This window comes from Macaca fascicularis, chromosome 2, assembly GCF_037993035.2.
Source record: "Macaca fascicularis isolate 582-1 chromosome 2, T2T-MFA8v1.1".
Taxonomy (NCBI): Eukaryota; Metazoa; Chordata; class Mammalia; order Primates; family Cercopithecidae; genus Macaca; species Macaca fascicularis.
In genome coordinates, this window is record NC_088376.1 from 143337331 (window position 1) to 143352503 (window position 15173).

At 43.2% G+C, this 15173-nt stretch overlaps 1 protein-coding gene across 1 annotated transcript in view; it reads left to right on the forward strand.

The window, feature by feature from the left end:
• Window positions 1-4036: 4036 nt before the first annotated feature.
• Window positions 4037-15173, forward strand: part of ARL8B (ARF like GTPase 8B) — a 54577-nt gene continuing 43440 nt past the window's right edge. The window contains exon 1 of the mRNA XM_005595960.5: window positions 4037-4324. Coding sequence (XP_005596017.4) covers window positions 4202-4324 — 123 coding nt within the window. The 5' untranslated portion in view covers window positions 4037-4201. The remainder of the gene's footprint in view (window positions 4325-15173) is intronic.

Sequence of the window (15173 nt, forward strand, 5' to 3'; positions counted from 1 at the left end):
CCAACACCCCGCTTCACTCATCTGTGCCAGCCACGCCGACTGTCTTTCTCTGCCCAGAGCATTCTGCACTCCTCCCAGACTGGATCTTTGCTGTTCCTTCTGCCTGGAATGTGCTTCCACCAGATGTCTGCCCGGATATGTTTCTCACTTCCTCTAAGTCTTTCCACCCAGGGCCACCTGATCCGAAGTAGAACAGTCCTCTCCTGTTCCTTCGCTTGTTCGGCTTCCTTTACTACATGCTATTATGTCTCAGATTTATTTGTTTCTTTTATTTTTTTGAGACAGGGCCTTACTTTGTTACCCAGGCTGGAGCACAGTCATGGCTCACTGAAGCCTCTGATTCCTCAGCTCAGGTGATCCTCCTGCCTCAGCTTCCCAAGAAGCTGGGACTACAGGCATGCGCACCACACCTGGCTAAGTTTTTCAGTTTTTTTTGTAGAGACAGGGTCTCATTATCTTGTCCAAGCTGGTCTTGAACTCCTGGGTTCAGGTGATCTCCCTGCCTCAGCCTCCCAAAGGGCTGGGATTATAGGAGTGAGCCGCCAGGCGTCATTTCTTAATTTGTTTATTATAGTATATGTCTCCCCCGCTGGATTGTAGGCTCCATGAGGGAAGGAATTTTTTTTTCATTTTAAAGTCTTAAATATATGTTAAATTATATTGTGGCCAGGCATGGTGGCTTATGCCTGTAATCCCAGCATGTAATCATATGCGTTATTATTTTCTCATCTTACATTCCAAATATCATTATGTACATAGTCTGAACCCTGACTTTTTTTGTTTTTTTTTAAACAGTCTATTTTTTTTTTTTTTTGGAGAGGGAGTGTCGCTCTGTTGCCCAGGCTGGAGTGCAGTGGCGCAATCTCAGCTCGCTACAAGCTCCGCCTCTCAGGTTCACAATATTCTCCTGCTTCAGCCTCCCCAGTAGCTGGGACTACAGGCTTCCGACACCACGCCCAGCTAATTTTTTGTATGTTTAGTAGAGACAGGTTTTCACCGTGTTAGCCAGGATGGTCTTGATCTCCTGACCTTGTGATCCACCCGCCTCGGCCTCCCAAAGTGCTAGGATTACAGGCATGAGCCACTGCGCCTGGCCTTGAGACAGTCTTAATCTGGACTGGCTGGAATGCAGTGGTGCAATCTCAGCCCGTTGCAACCTCTGCCTCCTGGGTTCAAGGGATTCTCCTGCCTCAGCCTCATGAATAGCTAGGATTATAGGCATGCACCACCACGCTTGGCTAATTTTTGTAATTTTAGTAGAGATGGGGTTTTGCCATGTTGGCCAGGCTGGCCTCAAATTCCCAGCCTCAAGTGATCTGCCTTCCCAAAGTGCTGGGACTACAGGTGTGAGCCACTGTGCCCAGCCATGAACCTTGATTTTTTTGTCTCTTGAAAATATTTCCTGATCATCATTCCTTATCAGTTTACAGATAACTTTCTTCTTCTTATATATATATATATTTTTACAGCTGCATAGTATTCCTTTCTGGGGACACATCCTGGTTAATCAATTCCCTATTGATAGACACTCATTGCTTCCCATTGTAAACTAAAAATAAAATCCTAGGCTGGGCCTGGTGGGTCACGCCTGTAATCCCAGTACTTTGGGAGGCTAAGGTGGGTGGATCATGAGGTCAAGAGATTGAGACCATCCTGGCCAACGTGGTGAAACCCCATCTCTACTAAAAATACAAAAATTAGCTTGGCTTGGTGGCGCGCCTGTAGTCCCAGCTACTCGGGAGGCTGAGGGAGGAGAATTGCTTGAACCCAGGAGCCTGAGGTTGCAGTGAGCTGAGATTGCGCCACTGCACTCCAGCCTGGCAACAGAAGGAGACTCATCTCAAAAGAAAAAAAAAAAAAAAAAATTCCTGGGCTGGGTGTGGGCATGGTGGCTCAAGCCTGTAATCCCAACACTTTGAGAGACTGAAGCAGGAGGATCACTTGAGCCTAAGAATTCAAGGCTGCAATGAGCTATGATCTGCCATTGCACTCCAACCTGGGCAACTGTGCTTAACTCTGTCTCGAAATCAAATAAACAAGAAAACTGAGCTCCCTCAAGTGACTACACAGACCCTTCCTGGACAAAGAGATCCTAGGAAAATCTTAGAAACTGAGTTCCTTCCCTCGACAAGATGGGAAGTCAGTCACACCTGGTTATACCTCCTCCTTTATGTGGTTTAGAAACAACAAATGACCAACATTAACGTTAAAATAGAGATCATAAGACTGACAGAATGGACTCTGTGACAATTAGATAGCAAATTATAAACAGGACCTAAGGCCATACTAGGCAAGGGTTAAATGACTAACTGCAAGGTTTTTCTTTTTCTCTACCAGCTAAACCAGCACTGGCCTGGAAATAAACACAATTAAAACAGTTACAACTCTCTTCCAGATGCAGGCTAATTGATCTGTTCCTCAAGCCTAACTGTGGCTTTGATTAGACAAGCGACTGACTTCTGTAACTTTCTCCTGTTAAGAGACAGCTTACTATGCATCCATGCATTGGTTCTGGCTGGCTTTTTGTTTTGTTTGTTTTTTTTTGTTTTTTTGAGATGGAGTCTTGCCCTGTCACCCAGGATGGCTGGGGCATGATCTCGGTCACTGCAACCTCCGCCTCCCGGATTCAAGCGATTCTCCTGCCTCAGTCTCCGGCATAGCTGGGATTACAGGCGCATGCCACCATGTCTGGCTAATTTTTGTATTTTTAGTAGAGACGGGGTTTCACCATGTTGGTCAGGCTGGTCTTGAACTCCTGACCTGAGGTGACCTGCCCGCCTTGGCCTCCCAATGTGTTGGGATTACAGGCATGAGCCACTGCACCTGGCCTGGGCTAATTTTTTGTATCTTTAGTAGAGACAGGGTTTCACCATGTTGGCCAGGCTGGTCTCAAATTCCTGACCTCGTGATCCACCTGCCTCAGCCTCCCAAAGTGTTGGGATTACAGGCTGTGAGCCACCACGCCCAGCTCAGTTCTGGCTGGTTTTACAGAGGCCAAGCAGTTGAATGCCTTTCTGGTCCCTGATTCACTTTCTGTTTGGAGGGCCTGATTATAATACATTTACTTTATTTATTTATTAATTTTTTTTTTGAGACAGGGTCTCACTCTATCACCCAGGCTGAAGTGCAGTGGCATGATCTCGGCTCACTGCAACCTTAGCCTTCTGGGTTCACACAATTCTCCCACCTCAGCTTCCCAAGCAGCTGAGACTACAGGTGCATACCACCACGTTCGGCTAATTTTGTATTTTTAGTAGAGATGGGGCTTCACCATGTTGGTCAGGCTGGTCTCAAACTCCTGACCTCAGGTGATCTGCCCGCCTTGGCCTCCCAAAGTGCTGGGATTACAGGCATGAGCCACCACACCCTGCCTGATTATAATACATTTAAATATTAAGTCGCCACCCTTAAATGAACAAGGTCATATGAACCATACAGATTTGTTCACTATGTATGTGTCAAGACCACCACCTTCATACATATTAATAGCTCCTTTCATAAGTGAAATATGTTTACTTGGCCAACCCTTCAATATAAATTCTTGTTGCACCCTTCCCTCTCTCAAAGTGCTTACTTTTTTTTTTTTTAGCCTGAGGCTGCACTTCCTGCCTACAGGTTATAATCCTCTTCTTAAGAAATAAAGCTCTCCTTTCTAAATTTATAAACTGTGTGATTTTTAAGTTAACACTATTTTTGCTACTACCAAAAATGTAGGACAGGAAGTTTTATTCCACGCTAACTCTTCCAGAGTCTTGAAGTCTTCCTGCAGAGTAGATTGCTGATGAACGATTATAGAAAAAAAATGAATGAATGAATTAACGAATGAATAAGTGGATGAATGACGAAAGAACCAACAGTGAATGAATGGAGAGAAAGCCTCAAGGGGGCCCGCGGGTACGCTGTGCTGCGGGGCATGCCCACCAGGTGGCGCTGCAAGCGGCGGGGGGGCCTGGTCAGACGGGCCGCGCCGCTCTTGCCGTGGGTGCAGACGGCGGCGCCGGGAAGGGCGTGGGGGGTAGGGCGAGTCATATGACCCGCTTAGCTTCCTGGCTCTGGCCGCTGCTGCCCGCCGGTGTGCGCCCGTGTCGCGCCGGGGCACCGAGGAGCCGTTGGGGGGTCTGGGCGGAGGCCCGCTCGTGTGGAAGTCGTCGACGCCGCTGCTCGTCCGTCCTCCCGTCCGTCCTCGATCCCGGCCGCCATCATGCTGGCGCTCATCTCCCGCCTGCTGGACTGGTTCCGTTCGCTCTTCTGGAAGGAGGAGATGGAGCTGACGCTCGTGGGGCTGCAGTACTCGGGCAAGACCACCTTCGTCAATGTCATCGCGGTGAGTGCCCGCCCACTCTCTCGCCCGGGGCTCCGCAGCCCGGAGTCCGGCCCGGCGCCTCTAGAAGGCCTGAGTCTAGAAGGCCCTCGGCGCGATGGGACTGATGGCGGGGGGGCGTGCGAAGCTGGGCCTGTCGCCTCCCGAGGGCCAGAATTTGGAATTTCCCGCGTGTTGGCGGCGCGGGGAGTAGCACTGAGATCGGCAGCGGAAGGGTTAAGTCTATGTAGACATTTTCTAAGGGCTGTGTCCTCAACGCCGCGGGGGCTCGGAAAGAGTTAAATTGGGCTTGTCACATTTTTTAAAGCACTTGGGGATTGGGGTTTCCATTGGGTTTGCCCAGTAGCGGCAGCCAAAGAGTTAAGTCCAGTTTGTCACTTTCCCAAAGGGTGGGATTTGGCAAATCCGTCAGCCCTATGAGAAAGCGTAAGCATTAAGATCCTCTCTTAAGTTGCCACTTTGGACCAATAGCCCCATTGTGAAAGCAGGAGACCAGTGTGGGCGCCTTCCTGAATTTTGTGGGCAGCTCGCCCCATCTAATTTAGTTACTTGTTTTCACCCGTCACCCAGGCGCGGAGGCCAAGCTGATTGCTGAGCTCCAGCTAGCCCACAATACATAGTATTTATGAAGCTAAAAGTTAATTGTTTTAAGAGAGTAGATAAGATGGATCTGCAGTCAGCATAAAGTTAACTACCCTGCGAAAAAGGGGTTGGTCTTTCAATGGTGTTTTTCACTTGAAGAGAAAAGAAGGTACTGGGCAGGTACACAGCTTAGCAGGCGCAGGGAATGGGTGGAAGGAAAATTGCAGGGAGGACTTACATAGAATGTGGTGTTTGTTCATCAATGATTGAGTAAAAAGATGATTATTTCGTTTTGCTTGTTTGGTTGGTTGGGAAAGAAATAGGAGCGAAAAATTTCTCCTTGATCTTTATTTAGAGCCCAGGAGTTGCTGTGACTCAGTTTTAGCTGGTAGTGGCTTGTACACGCCAGGGGAGTTTTAGAACTGTTCTGAAGAGAGATGGCAGCAGTTCTTCCACCTTTTCAATGACTGTTGAAATCCTGAAGACTAGCTGTCCGACTGGTTAGGTTACACAAGAATAATTCAAACACAGCTTTCATGTTTGAGAAAATAGGTAACTTGTGATTCTTAGTCCTTGCAGTAATAAAGCAACAGGAGTAAGTCTTGGAGAAAAAGAGATTAGCAGAAACCCCAACGTCCTTTGAAGAATGGTGTGTATAAGGAAGCTTGACCTGCTTGTTGTTCGGATCCTTTTCTAATATTATTATTATTACTTTTTTTTTTTTTTTGAGACGGAGTTTCGCATTGTCCCCCAGGCTGGAGTGCAGTGGCGAGATCTCAGCTCACTGCAACCTCCACCTACCACGTTCAAGCGATTTTCCTGCCTCCACCTCCTGAGTAGCTGGGATTACAGACGTCCTCCACCACGGCCGGCTAATTACTTTTAGTAGAGACGGGTTTTGCTGTGTTGCTCAGACTGGTCTCAAACTCCTGACCTCATGTGATCCACCCGACTTGGACTCTTAAATTGCTGGGATTACAGGCGTGAGCCACCGTGCCTGGCCGCCTATTGTAATATTATGATTTTTTGAGCTTCCACAGGAATAGAAGGGTGGAATGTGTATCTAATACCACTAATTTTTTTTTTTTTTTTTTTTTTTTTTTTTTCTGGTAGAGACAAGATCTTCCTATGTTGCCCAGGCCAGCCTTGAGCTCCTGGGCTCAATCGAGCCTCCTGCCTTGGCCTCCTAAAGTGCTGGGATTACAGGCATGAGCCACTGTTCCTGGCCTAATACCACTAAAATTAATGAGGAAAAATGAACTTACATATTTATATTAGAATTTACATATTTTATATTAGAATTTTTTTCTTTTCTTTTTTTTTTTTTTTGAAGACAGGATCTTCGCCCAGACTGGAGTGCAGTGGTGCAGTCGTAGCTCACTGCAGCCTCCCAACTCCTGGGCTCATGTGATCCTCCCTGCCTCAGCCTCCCAAGTAGCTGGGACTACAGGCACGTGCCACTACCGTGGCTGGCTATTTATTTATTTATTTATTTTTAAATTTTTTTTTATAGAGATGGGCTCTTGCTATGTTGCCAGGGCTGGTCTTGAACTGCTGGCCTCAAGCAGTCTTCCTGCCTTGGCCTTCCAGCGTACTGGGATTATAGGCTTGAAGCATCACATCCTGCTAGAACTTTTATATAATGTGGAAAAGATGAGGCGTAAGCTTGAGTGAAGTTGAGCTCAGTTAACTAAATTTTCTCATGTCCCCTTGAGCTGAGAATTGGAGTCATCTTGTAAATCTTGTTCTTTTGACAACATTGAATTAACGTATCATGTAGATAGGTGTATTAATACAGCCAGTTGTATTTGTTGCAGTTAGGTCGTTATGCATGGGAAGTCTGAAAAGTTGAGCAAATCTTTGAGAAACTTCTTGCTGATTTTCATGCTTCTGTTTTCAGTAGACAGTGTAGCTTAATGAGCATGACCTTTGAAGTCAGACAACCCTGGATTTGAAATCTGGCTCTGCCACTTAGCAGCCTTATATCCTCTTTGAGTCCTTACTTTCCCATCTATTAAATGGAGGTAATGATATATTTCTTACAGAGTTACTCTAGGGATTAAATGACATGAAAAATGTTAAGTAGCTAGCACTCATATTGGCCCACAGAAGGGGATAGGTAAATGGTAACTGTTGTTATTATTTGTAATTGGGTGTACCCATTGAATGCAGGAACAATGGCTTGAAAAATACTGAGAAGGGACTCAGGTAGTATCATTTTCTACTTTGAATCACTATCTATCCAGATGTGGGCTGCAGTAGTGGATTTATGGATTGTGGAAAGTGATCACATCATGTGTTCCCCCCGCCCCCCCCATTAGATTATTATGCTTAACAACAACAAAACTAATGCAAAGCTGTTGAAGTCAAAGTGAACCAGTGGCTCCACTATTACCTCTTTTAATATGGAGTCCTGCTCTGTTGCCCAGGCTGGAGTGCAGTGGCGTGATCTTGGCTGACTGCAGCCTCTGCCTCCTGGGTTCAGGCTATTCTTGTGCCTCAGCCTACCGAGTAGCTGGGACTACAGGTGACTGCCACTACACCCAGCTAATTTTTGTATTTTTAGTAGAGATGGGGTTTCACTATGTTGGGCAGGCTGTTCTTGAACTCCTGGTCTCAAGTAATGTGCCTGCCTTGGTCTCCCAAAGTGCTGGGATTACAGGTGTGAGCCACTGTGCCTGGCCCACTGTTATCATTAGACTATCCTTTTAAAAACTGTAATGGTGTGGGTAGCTTCAGTTAAGAAAAAGAAAGTCACAAAGATAAGGTGATGGGTGTGGTAATTAGCTTGATTTAGTCATTCCACATGGTAAACATGTATCAGAACATCTTGTATTCCATAAATGTATACAGTTATGATTTGTCAATTAAAAGTAATACTAATTTAAAAAAGAAAAAAAAATCTGAGCTGTAATTCACTGATGCTTTTAAGATGCTGAAAAGAGGACCTCAGTAAATTTCATACTTTTTAACCTCAAGGCTCTAACCTAACCCCTGATTCTTATAGAATATATTGAGGATGTAGTGATTAAAATCCAAGTTAGTGATTAAAGATGATTTTACAGATTTTTAGGTAGAAACAATGTGTCCAAAATAGTAAGCTTAGCCTTTTAAGAAATCAGCTGCATTTTTTGTATTGTATATAAAATGTTTGCTTTATAGAATCAGAAATACAGATGTATTGAGTACTACATGTCACTCTAGAAAGTTGACCATTTATTCATTCAAATTTAAGAAGCAACTTCTCAGGTATGAAAAGCTTCAGCTGAAGCCAGTTTTCTTTTTGTAAAAATCAACATTTTGTAAACAAATTAAAAGGTCACTACATGTGCCTTAAACATTAAGGAAGATTTAATAGATGTCATTTAACTTACTCAAAAGGTTCATGAAGCTGAATTACTATTATATGTAGGGTTTGGTTTAAGTCTAAAAGACAATGCTGTTTAGTTACAGAATGCTCAGACTTAAAATGCTTTTCCGTAGGATTTTAAAACTGAAATGATACCTCATTTAATCCAATTTTATGTAGAGACACTTGATATATGTAGTATTCTCTTTTGTTTTGGACGTTATAAAAAAGTAACACCCTAGTTTTTAATTTTCTGATTAGTGTCAGGGAATGAAGTATTTTCCATTGCTAACTGTTCTGGCAGTTATTGCACAATAAGTCATGTGCCTACATGTGTAATGTATGTTGAGTAATCGTTATTTTTAACTGGGGCTCTTAGACATGTTATAGTTATTAAAAAAATAGGATTTACCAAAATAATACGGGATAAATCTTATGGACATTATGTATTTTTTAAATGGAAGTATAAAAATTTGTTTACACGTTTGCACGTTGTTGATATCTGAGGTTAATCCAAGGAAAAGTTTATTACTGCTGAGAATTAGGAAAAGAAGATATTTGGGAAGACTGTGGAAATATGAACCTAGAATCATTTTTAAAAGAGTTTGTAGAAACCTTAATTAAGTAGTCTAATTTAACCTTCAGTTTTTAGATGTGGCTAGCAGATCCAGTGAGGTTAAGTGGAATTCCTAAGGCAACAAAGCTAATTAGTAGCAGAGATAGAATTAGAATCCGGGACCAGTGTACTTTCTACTTTTCCCACCTCTTTAGATCCAGCTGAGGTTAGAACCATAGAACTGTGAATTGGGAGATCTTAATCCATTAAACATCTTTTTTGTATTTAATTTAAAAAATCAGCTGCACTTTTTGTATTGTATATAAAATGTTTGCTTTATAGAATCAGAAATACAGACGTAATGAGCACTCTGTGTCACTCTAGAAAGTAGAGAGAGTTTTAAATCCAGGCATCTTAAGCATATTGACTAACATTTGAGGACTGTATATTTATCTATGAACATGAATTAGGAGAAGGAATGATAATCTGTGGAAAGTAAGAGTGGTATATTATGTTTGGATATTTAAATAACTGGCTCGCAGACATTGTTGAGTTGTTCAAGTACCTTTAATATCTTTAAAAAGCAGAGGGCCGGACGCAGTGACTCATGCCTGTAATCCCAGCACTTTAGGAGGCCGAGACCCGCCCGACCAACATGGTGAAACCCTGTCTCTACTAAAAATGCAAAAATTAGCTTGGCATTACTCAGGAGACTGAGGCAAGAGAATCGCTTGAACCTGGGAGGCGGAGGTTGCGTTGAGCCGAATTTGGGCGACTGCACTCCAGCCTGGGCCACAGAGTGAAAATCTGTCTCAAAAAAAGAAAAACCAAAAGCAGAAATAATTTTGTATTTGATTGTATTGCTTATTATTTAATTTCTTGGGAGGTAAGAATGGCAAAAACCATTTTTAAAGAAAATGGGCTGTGGTTCAAGTCTAGGTGTTTTACACATCTGAAACTTACTGGAGAAGCTAGTCTTCCAATAAGGTGGTTTTCAAGTATAGATTCCAAATTGTGGAAAATGAGGCATGTTACAAAGGAACATCTCTACCTTCCATAAAGTACTCTACCCTTCATCCCCTCTCCAGTTACTTGTTTTTCCTTGCAGACCAAGAATCTTGAAAGCCAAATGTTCTCATTAAGAAGCTGTTAGAGTGCAATAATGCATTCTAAATGACTGTCTTAGATATTTCATAAGTTAATGGATTTTTTAAGTTTTTCAAAGATATAGTAAGTAGATGGTTACTGAACATGGATACAAAATACAATGAACCTATAAAAAAGTTACTCAAATATTATTTAAAAATTTTTTTTCTGAAAATTTTGTGTTACCAAAACAATACAGGCTCATTAGTGGAGATAAGAAAAGAATAGTATAAAGTAGAAGAAGCCACTTATTTCTACCATCCAAGATTAACTACTATAAACATTAAAAGCATTTCGTTTTTATCTTTTTAATATGTCTATCCAGATGTCTTTTAAAAAGTTCTGAGATAATATTACTTATAATGCTTTATATTCTGGTTTAATTGTTACAGTGTATGCATTTTTCTATCTAAAACATTTTTCATGTCTTCATAGTTTATTCCATTGTGGTATGTCTTGTGGATATACCCTATTTGGTAATTCCCTCATTGGACATTTGAGCGATTTCCTATGTTTTCCTGTTGTACTCAATTTGATCTGCATTTCCTGAGGATGCATTCCAGAGTTGGTGTTTTTGGGTCAAAAATGCATATTATGTCATATGGCCAAATTGCTTTCCAGAAAGCATGTACTCCCACTGAGAAGGTCTAAACAGTTTTTTTTTTTTGTTTTTTAAGACAGAGTCTCACTCTTGTTGCCCAGGCTGGAGTGCAGTGACACGGTCTTGGCACGCTGCAACCTCCACCTCCTGGGTTCAAGCGATTCTCTTGCCTCAGCTTCCCGAGTAGGTGGGATTACAGGCTTTTGCCACCTCACCCAGCTAATTCTGAACAGATTTCATGTATAAAGTTGGACTTTGGTTAAGCACTTTGTCCTCTGGTATTTTTTAGGACATACATAGTTTTGTTGATGAAGTAAAGCAGTATTTTAAAATTATCCTATTAGATACTGCTCTGTTTGTGTTTAATGCATTTTAAGAAGTTCCTTTTTATATTTCAGCAACTGCCAAGACTGATAACTATAGAGAACATAATTCTTTCTGAGACAAGTTCTTCCTCTGTTGCCCATGCTGGAGTGTAGTGGCATGATCATGGCTTATTGCAGCCTCCACCCGCTGGGCTCTGGCTCAAGAGATCCTCCCACCTTAGCCTCCCAAGTAGTAAGGACCACAGGCGTATGTCACTATGCCTGGCTAATTTTTTTAAAAAAGATTTTTGCTGCTGGGTGTGGTGGCTCACGCCTGTAATCTCAGCATTTAGGGAGTTAGAGGCAGGAGGATTACTTGAGGCCAGGGGTTTAAGACCAGCCTGGGCAACATAGTGAGGCCACATTTTCCACATTGTCTCTCTCTCTCTCTTTCTTTTTTTTTTTTTTTTCAGACGGAGTCTTGCTCTGTCGCCCAGGCTGTAGTATAGTGGCATGATCTTGGCTCACTGTGACCTCTGCCTCCTGGGTTCAAGTGATTCTCCTGCCTCAGCCTCCCAAGTAGCTGGGACTACAGGCACGTGCCACCACACCCAGCTAGTTTTTGTATTTTTAGTAGAGACAGGGTTTCACCATGTTGGCAAGGCTGGCCTTGAACTCCTGACCTCAGGTGATCTGCCTGCCTCAGCCTCCCAAAGTATTTTTATTATTATTATTATTATTATTATTTTTTTGAGACAGAGTCTTGCTCTGTCACCCAGGCTGGAGTGCAGTGGTGCGATCTTGGCTCACTGCAGCCTCCACCTCCCAGGTTCAAGCAATTCTCCTGCCTCAGCCTCCCGAGTAGCTGGGACTACAGGCGCCTGCCAACACGCCCGGCTAATTTTTTGTATTTTTAGTGGAGACGGGGTTTCACCGTGTTAGCTAGGATGGTCTCGATCTCCTGACCTCGTGAGCCACCTGCCTTGGCCTCGCAAAGTGCTGGGATTACAGGCGTGAGCCACCGCACGTGGCCCTATTTTTTTTTTTTTTTTAGTAGAGACTGGATCTTACTATGTTGCCCAGGCTGGTCCCGGAACTCCTGAGCTCAAGAGATTCTCCTGCCTCAGCCTCCCAAAGTGCTGAGATTACAAGCAGGAGCCACCATGCTTGCCCCTGAGACCATAGTTCTTTTTTGTTGACCTTCCCAGGGAAGCCATGTAAATATAAATATAGCTTATCCCCTTTAGTTATCATGCTACTGTTTTGTTTTAAAAGTATTGGTAGATTGCATATTCCATAACCCTGATATGTTTCAATATAATCCTTACCTAATCTTGGACCTATTATAGTGGGATGCTGCTTGCTTGTGTTTTTTTTTTTTGTGGGGGGGCAGGTGAGGGGATGGAATCTTGCTCTGTTGCCCAGGCTGAAGGGCAGTGGTGTGATCTCAGCTGACTGTAACTTCGGCCTTCTGGGTTCAGGTGATTCTCCTGCCTCAGCCTCTCCCCAGTAGCTGGGATTACAGGCGTGCGTCACCACGCCTGGCTAATTTTTTGTATTTTTAGTAGAGATGGGGTTTCGCGATGTTGGCCAGGCGAGTCTCAAACTTCTAACCTCAAGTGATCTGCCTGCCTCAGCCCAGGCATGAGCCACCATACCCAGCCTATGAACCTATATTCTTACTTCAGTATGCAAAATGTAGCATAATGTTAAGAATGAAGTTGCTTAAAATCTAGATTAGATACGTTGCCTGCCTTTTCTTCACTCTTTTTTTTTTTTTGAGACAGAGTCTCTCACTCTGTCATCCACACTGGGAATGCAGTGGCACGGGGGTTCAAGTGATTCTCCTGCCTCAGCCTCCCGAGTAGCTAGGACTACAGGTACCCGCCCCTACACCCAGCTAATTTTTGTATTTTTAGTAGAGACGAGGTTTCACCATGTGGGCCAGGCTGGTCTCAAACTCCTCTGATCCGCCCGCCTCAGCCTCCCAAAGTGCTGGGATTACAGGTGTGAGCCTCCGTGCCTGGCCACTGTTTTCTTGAAAGCTCATTTTGTCCAGAGAATGTTTTAATGCCAATACATGGGCTTCATCATTTGTAAATAGTTCTTATCAGAGGAAAATCTAGGAAAAGAAAGGAAACCTACATTTCTCACCTTCATAATTTAGGTATTTTGTTTCTAGCTTTGGGCTTTCTTATTTCTATCTTATTTCAAAAAAAAAAAATTTTTTTTTAATTTTTTTTTTTTTTTTTTTTTTTTTGAGACAGAGTCTCACTCTGTCACCCAGGCTGGAGTGCAATGGCGCGAACTCGGCTCACTGCAACCTCTGCCTCCCAAGTTCAAGCCATTCTTCTGCCTCAGCCTCCTGAGTAGCTGGGACTACAGGCACGTGCCACCATGCCTAGATAATTTTTGTATTTTTAGTACAGATGCGGGGGGTTTCACCATGTTGGCCACACTGGTCTTAAACTCCTGACCTCAGGTGATCCACCCACCTCGGCCTCCCAAAGTGCAGGGATTACAGGCATGAGCCGCTGCACCCGGCCCCTCTCATTATTTTTAACCATCAGAAATTATCTTGTTCTCTTGTTTCTAATATTCTTTGCCCCTTTTCACAGAGGCAAGGCTTTATCATATTTTACAATGCTGGACGCCAGTGCTAAGAACAGTCCCTGCCACATGACAAGCTCTTTAAATACTGAATAAATGAATGAATGAATAATAATAGCGAAGTGTATCTATTCTATGCATGCTTAAACTGTGTGCAAGGCATTGTGATAGATAACTTATGAATGTACTAGACAAGGTCATTTATGGTAGGGTTTGTGCCATGTATAGGATAGGAATATTAAGTGCCTTGAGATTGATACAAAATGCTTTTGGAATTCTCCCCTGACCCCACCCCATTAAGACATTGGAGGAGTTTTCTTTAGTAAGGCTGTTTGCTAAGTTTTGATTGGACAGTGGCAGGAGTGGCTTTTGAGCTGGGTTGTAAGAGTAGAGGAATTTCATTTATTCAACAGATATGTCAAGCAGTGTTTTGGGCAGCATGAATATAATGGGGAGCAAAGCAGACAGTGTTCTTGCCCTTTTGGAATTTCCGGTATCATGTGGGGAAAAAAAGACATTCAAGCAGGAACAGTGGGAAAAGCAAAGGCACAGCTGAGGGAAGTAAATTTTTTTTGTTGGATTAGGCATAACCTTAGTGAAGGAAAAAGAAACAAAGACTGGAAAAGTAGATTCAGTCATACTCCCATTCAGGCCTTGACTGAGTATGACATTAGGCATGGAGAGCCACTGAAAGTTTTTATTCAGAGGAATGAGATAAGAGCTGTGTTTCCAAAGGATTAATTTAGCAGCAATAGAGACCATCCACAAGGAAATTGGTTACAAGGTTATTACAGAGGTCTGGTTGAGAGACATTGAGGGAGGCAGCTGGGGAGGAGGGGAAAGGCACACATTATTATGGAAGTAGGATGAGTACAAATTAGCAATTAAGTCAGATGTACAGGACAAAGGGGAATTTGCAAAGACTCTTTTAAGGATTTGATTGAATGGTGGGGAATATGGTTGTGCCATCAGCAAATAGCACTTAGAGGGTGGAGAAGAAAGAATGGGTTTAGAAGAAAAAGGGATTATTTGAGTATAAATTGTATTATAGGCTGGGCATGGTGGCTCATGTCAGTAACCCCAGCACTTTGGGAGGCTAAGAAGGGTGTGGATCTTTTGAGCCCAGGAATTCAGGGCCCGCTTGGGCAACATAGTGAAACTCTGGTCTCTACAAAAAATAAAAAAATAAAAAAAATTAGCTGGATGTGCTGCTGCGTGCCTGTGGTCCTAGCTACTGGGGAGGCTGAGATAGTAAGGGGATGGCTTGAGTCCAGGAGGCTGCAGTGAGCCATGATAGTGCCACTGCATTCCAGCCTGGGTGACAGAGTGAGACCAGGTCTCCCCTGAGCTGCATACCACCCCCCACCCCCCTGGAAAAAAAGTATTACATAATTATGATATAAAGGGATTGCTGGTTGGAAATGACAGGCTATGAATGCTATATTTAAGTTCAGTGGTACAAAAACTGAGAATTAATATTTCATCCTACTCCTAATTTTGTCTTGAGGAGTAGTAAGAGATATAGGAAGTAGTTGAGATCCATTCCTAGTTTCTCTTCAAAAAAGTGAGTTGTGGGATCTTTCATTTCTACTGATTGCTGTCACTTACCCGTACCCTGCTGATTACTCATTTTGCCAATGTTTTGGACACAAGGACTAGGCAGAATGTTCTCCACTCCTCAGAATTGCTGTTGGGCTATCTTG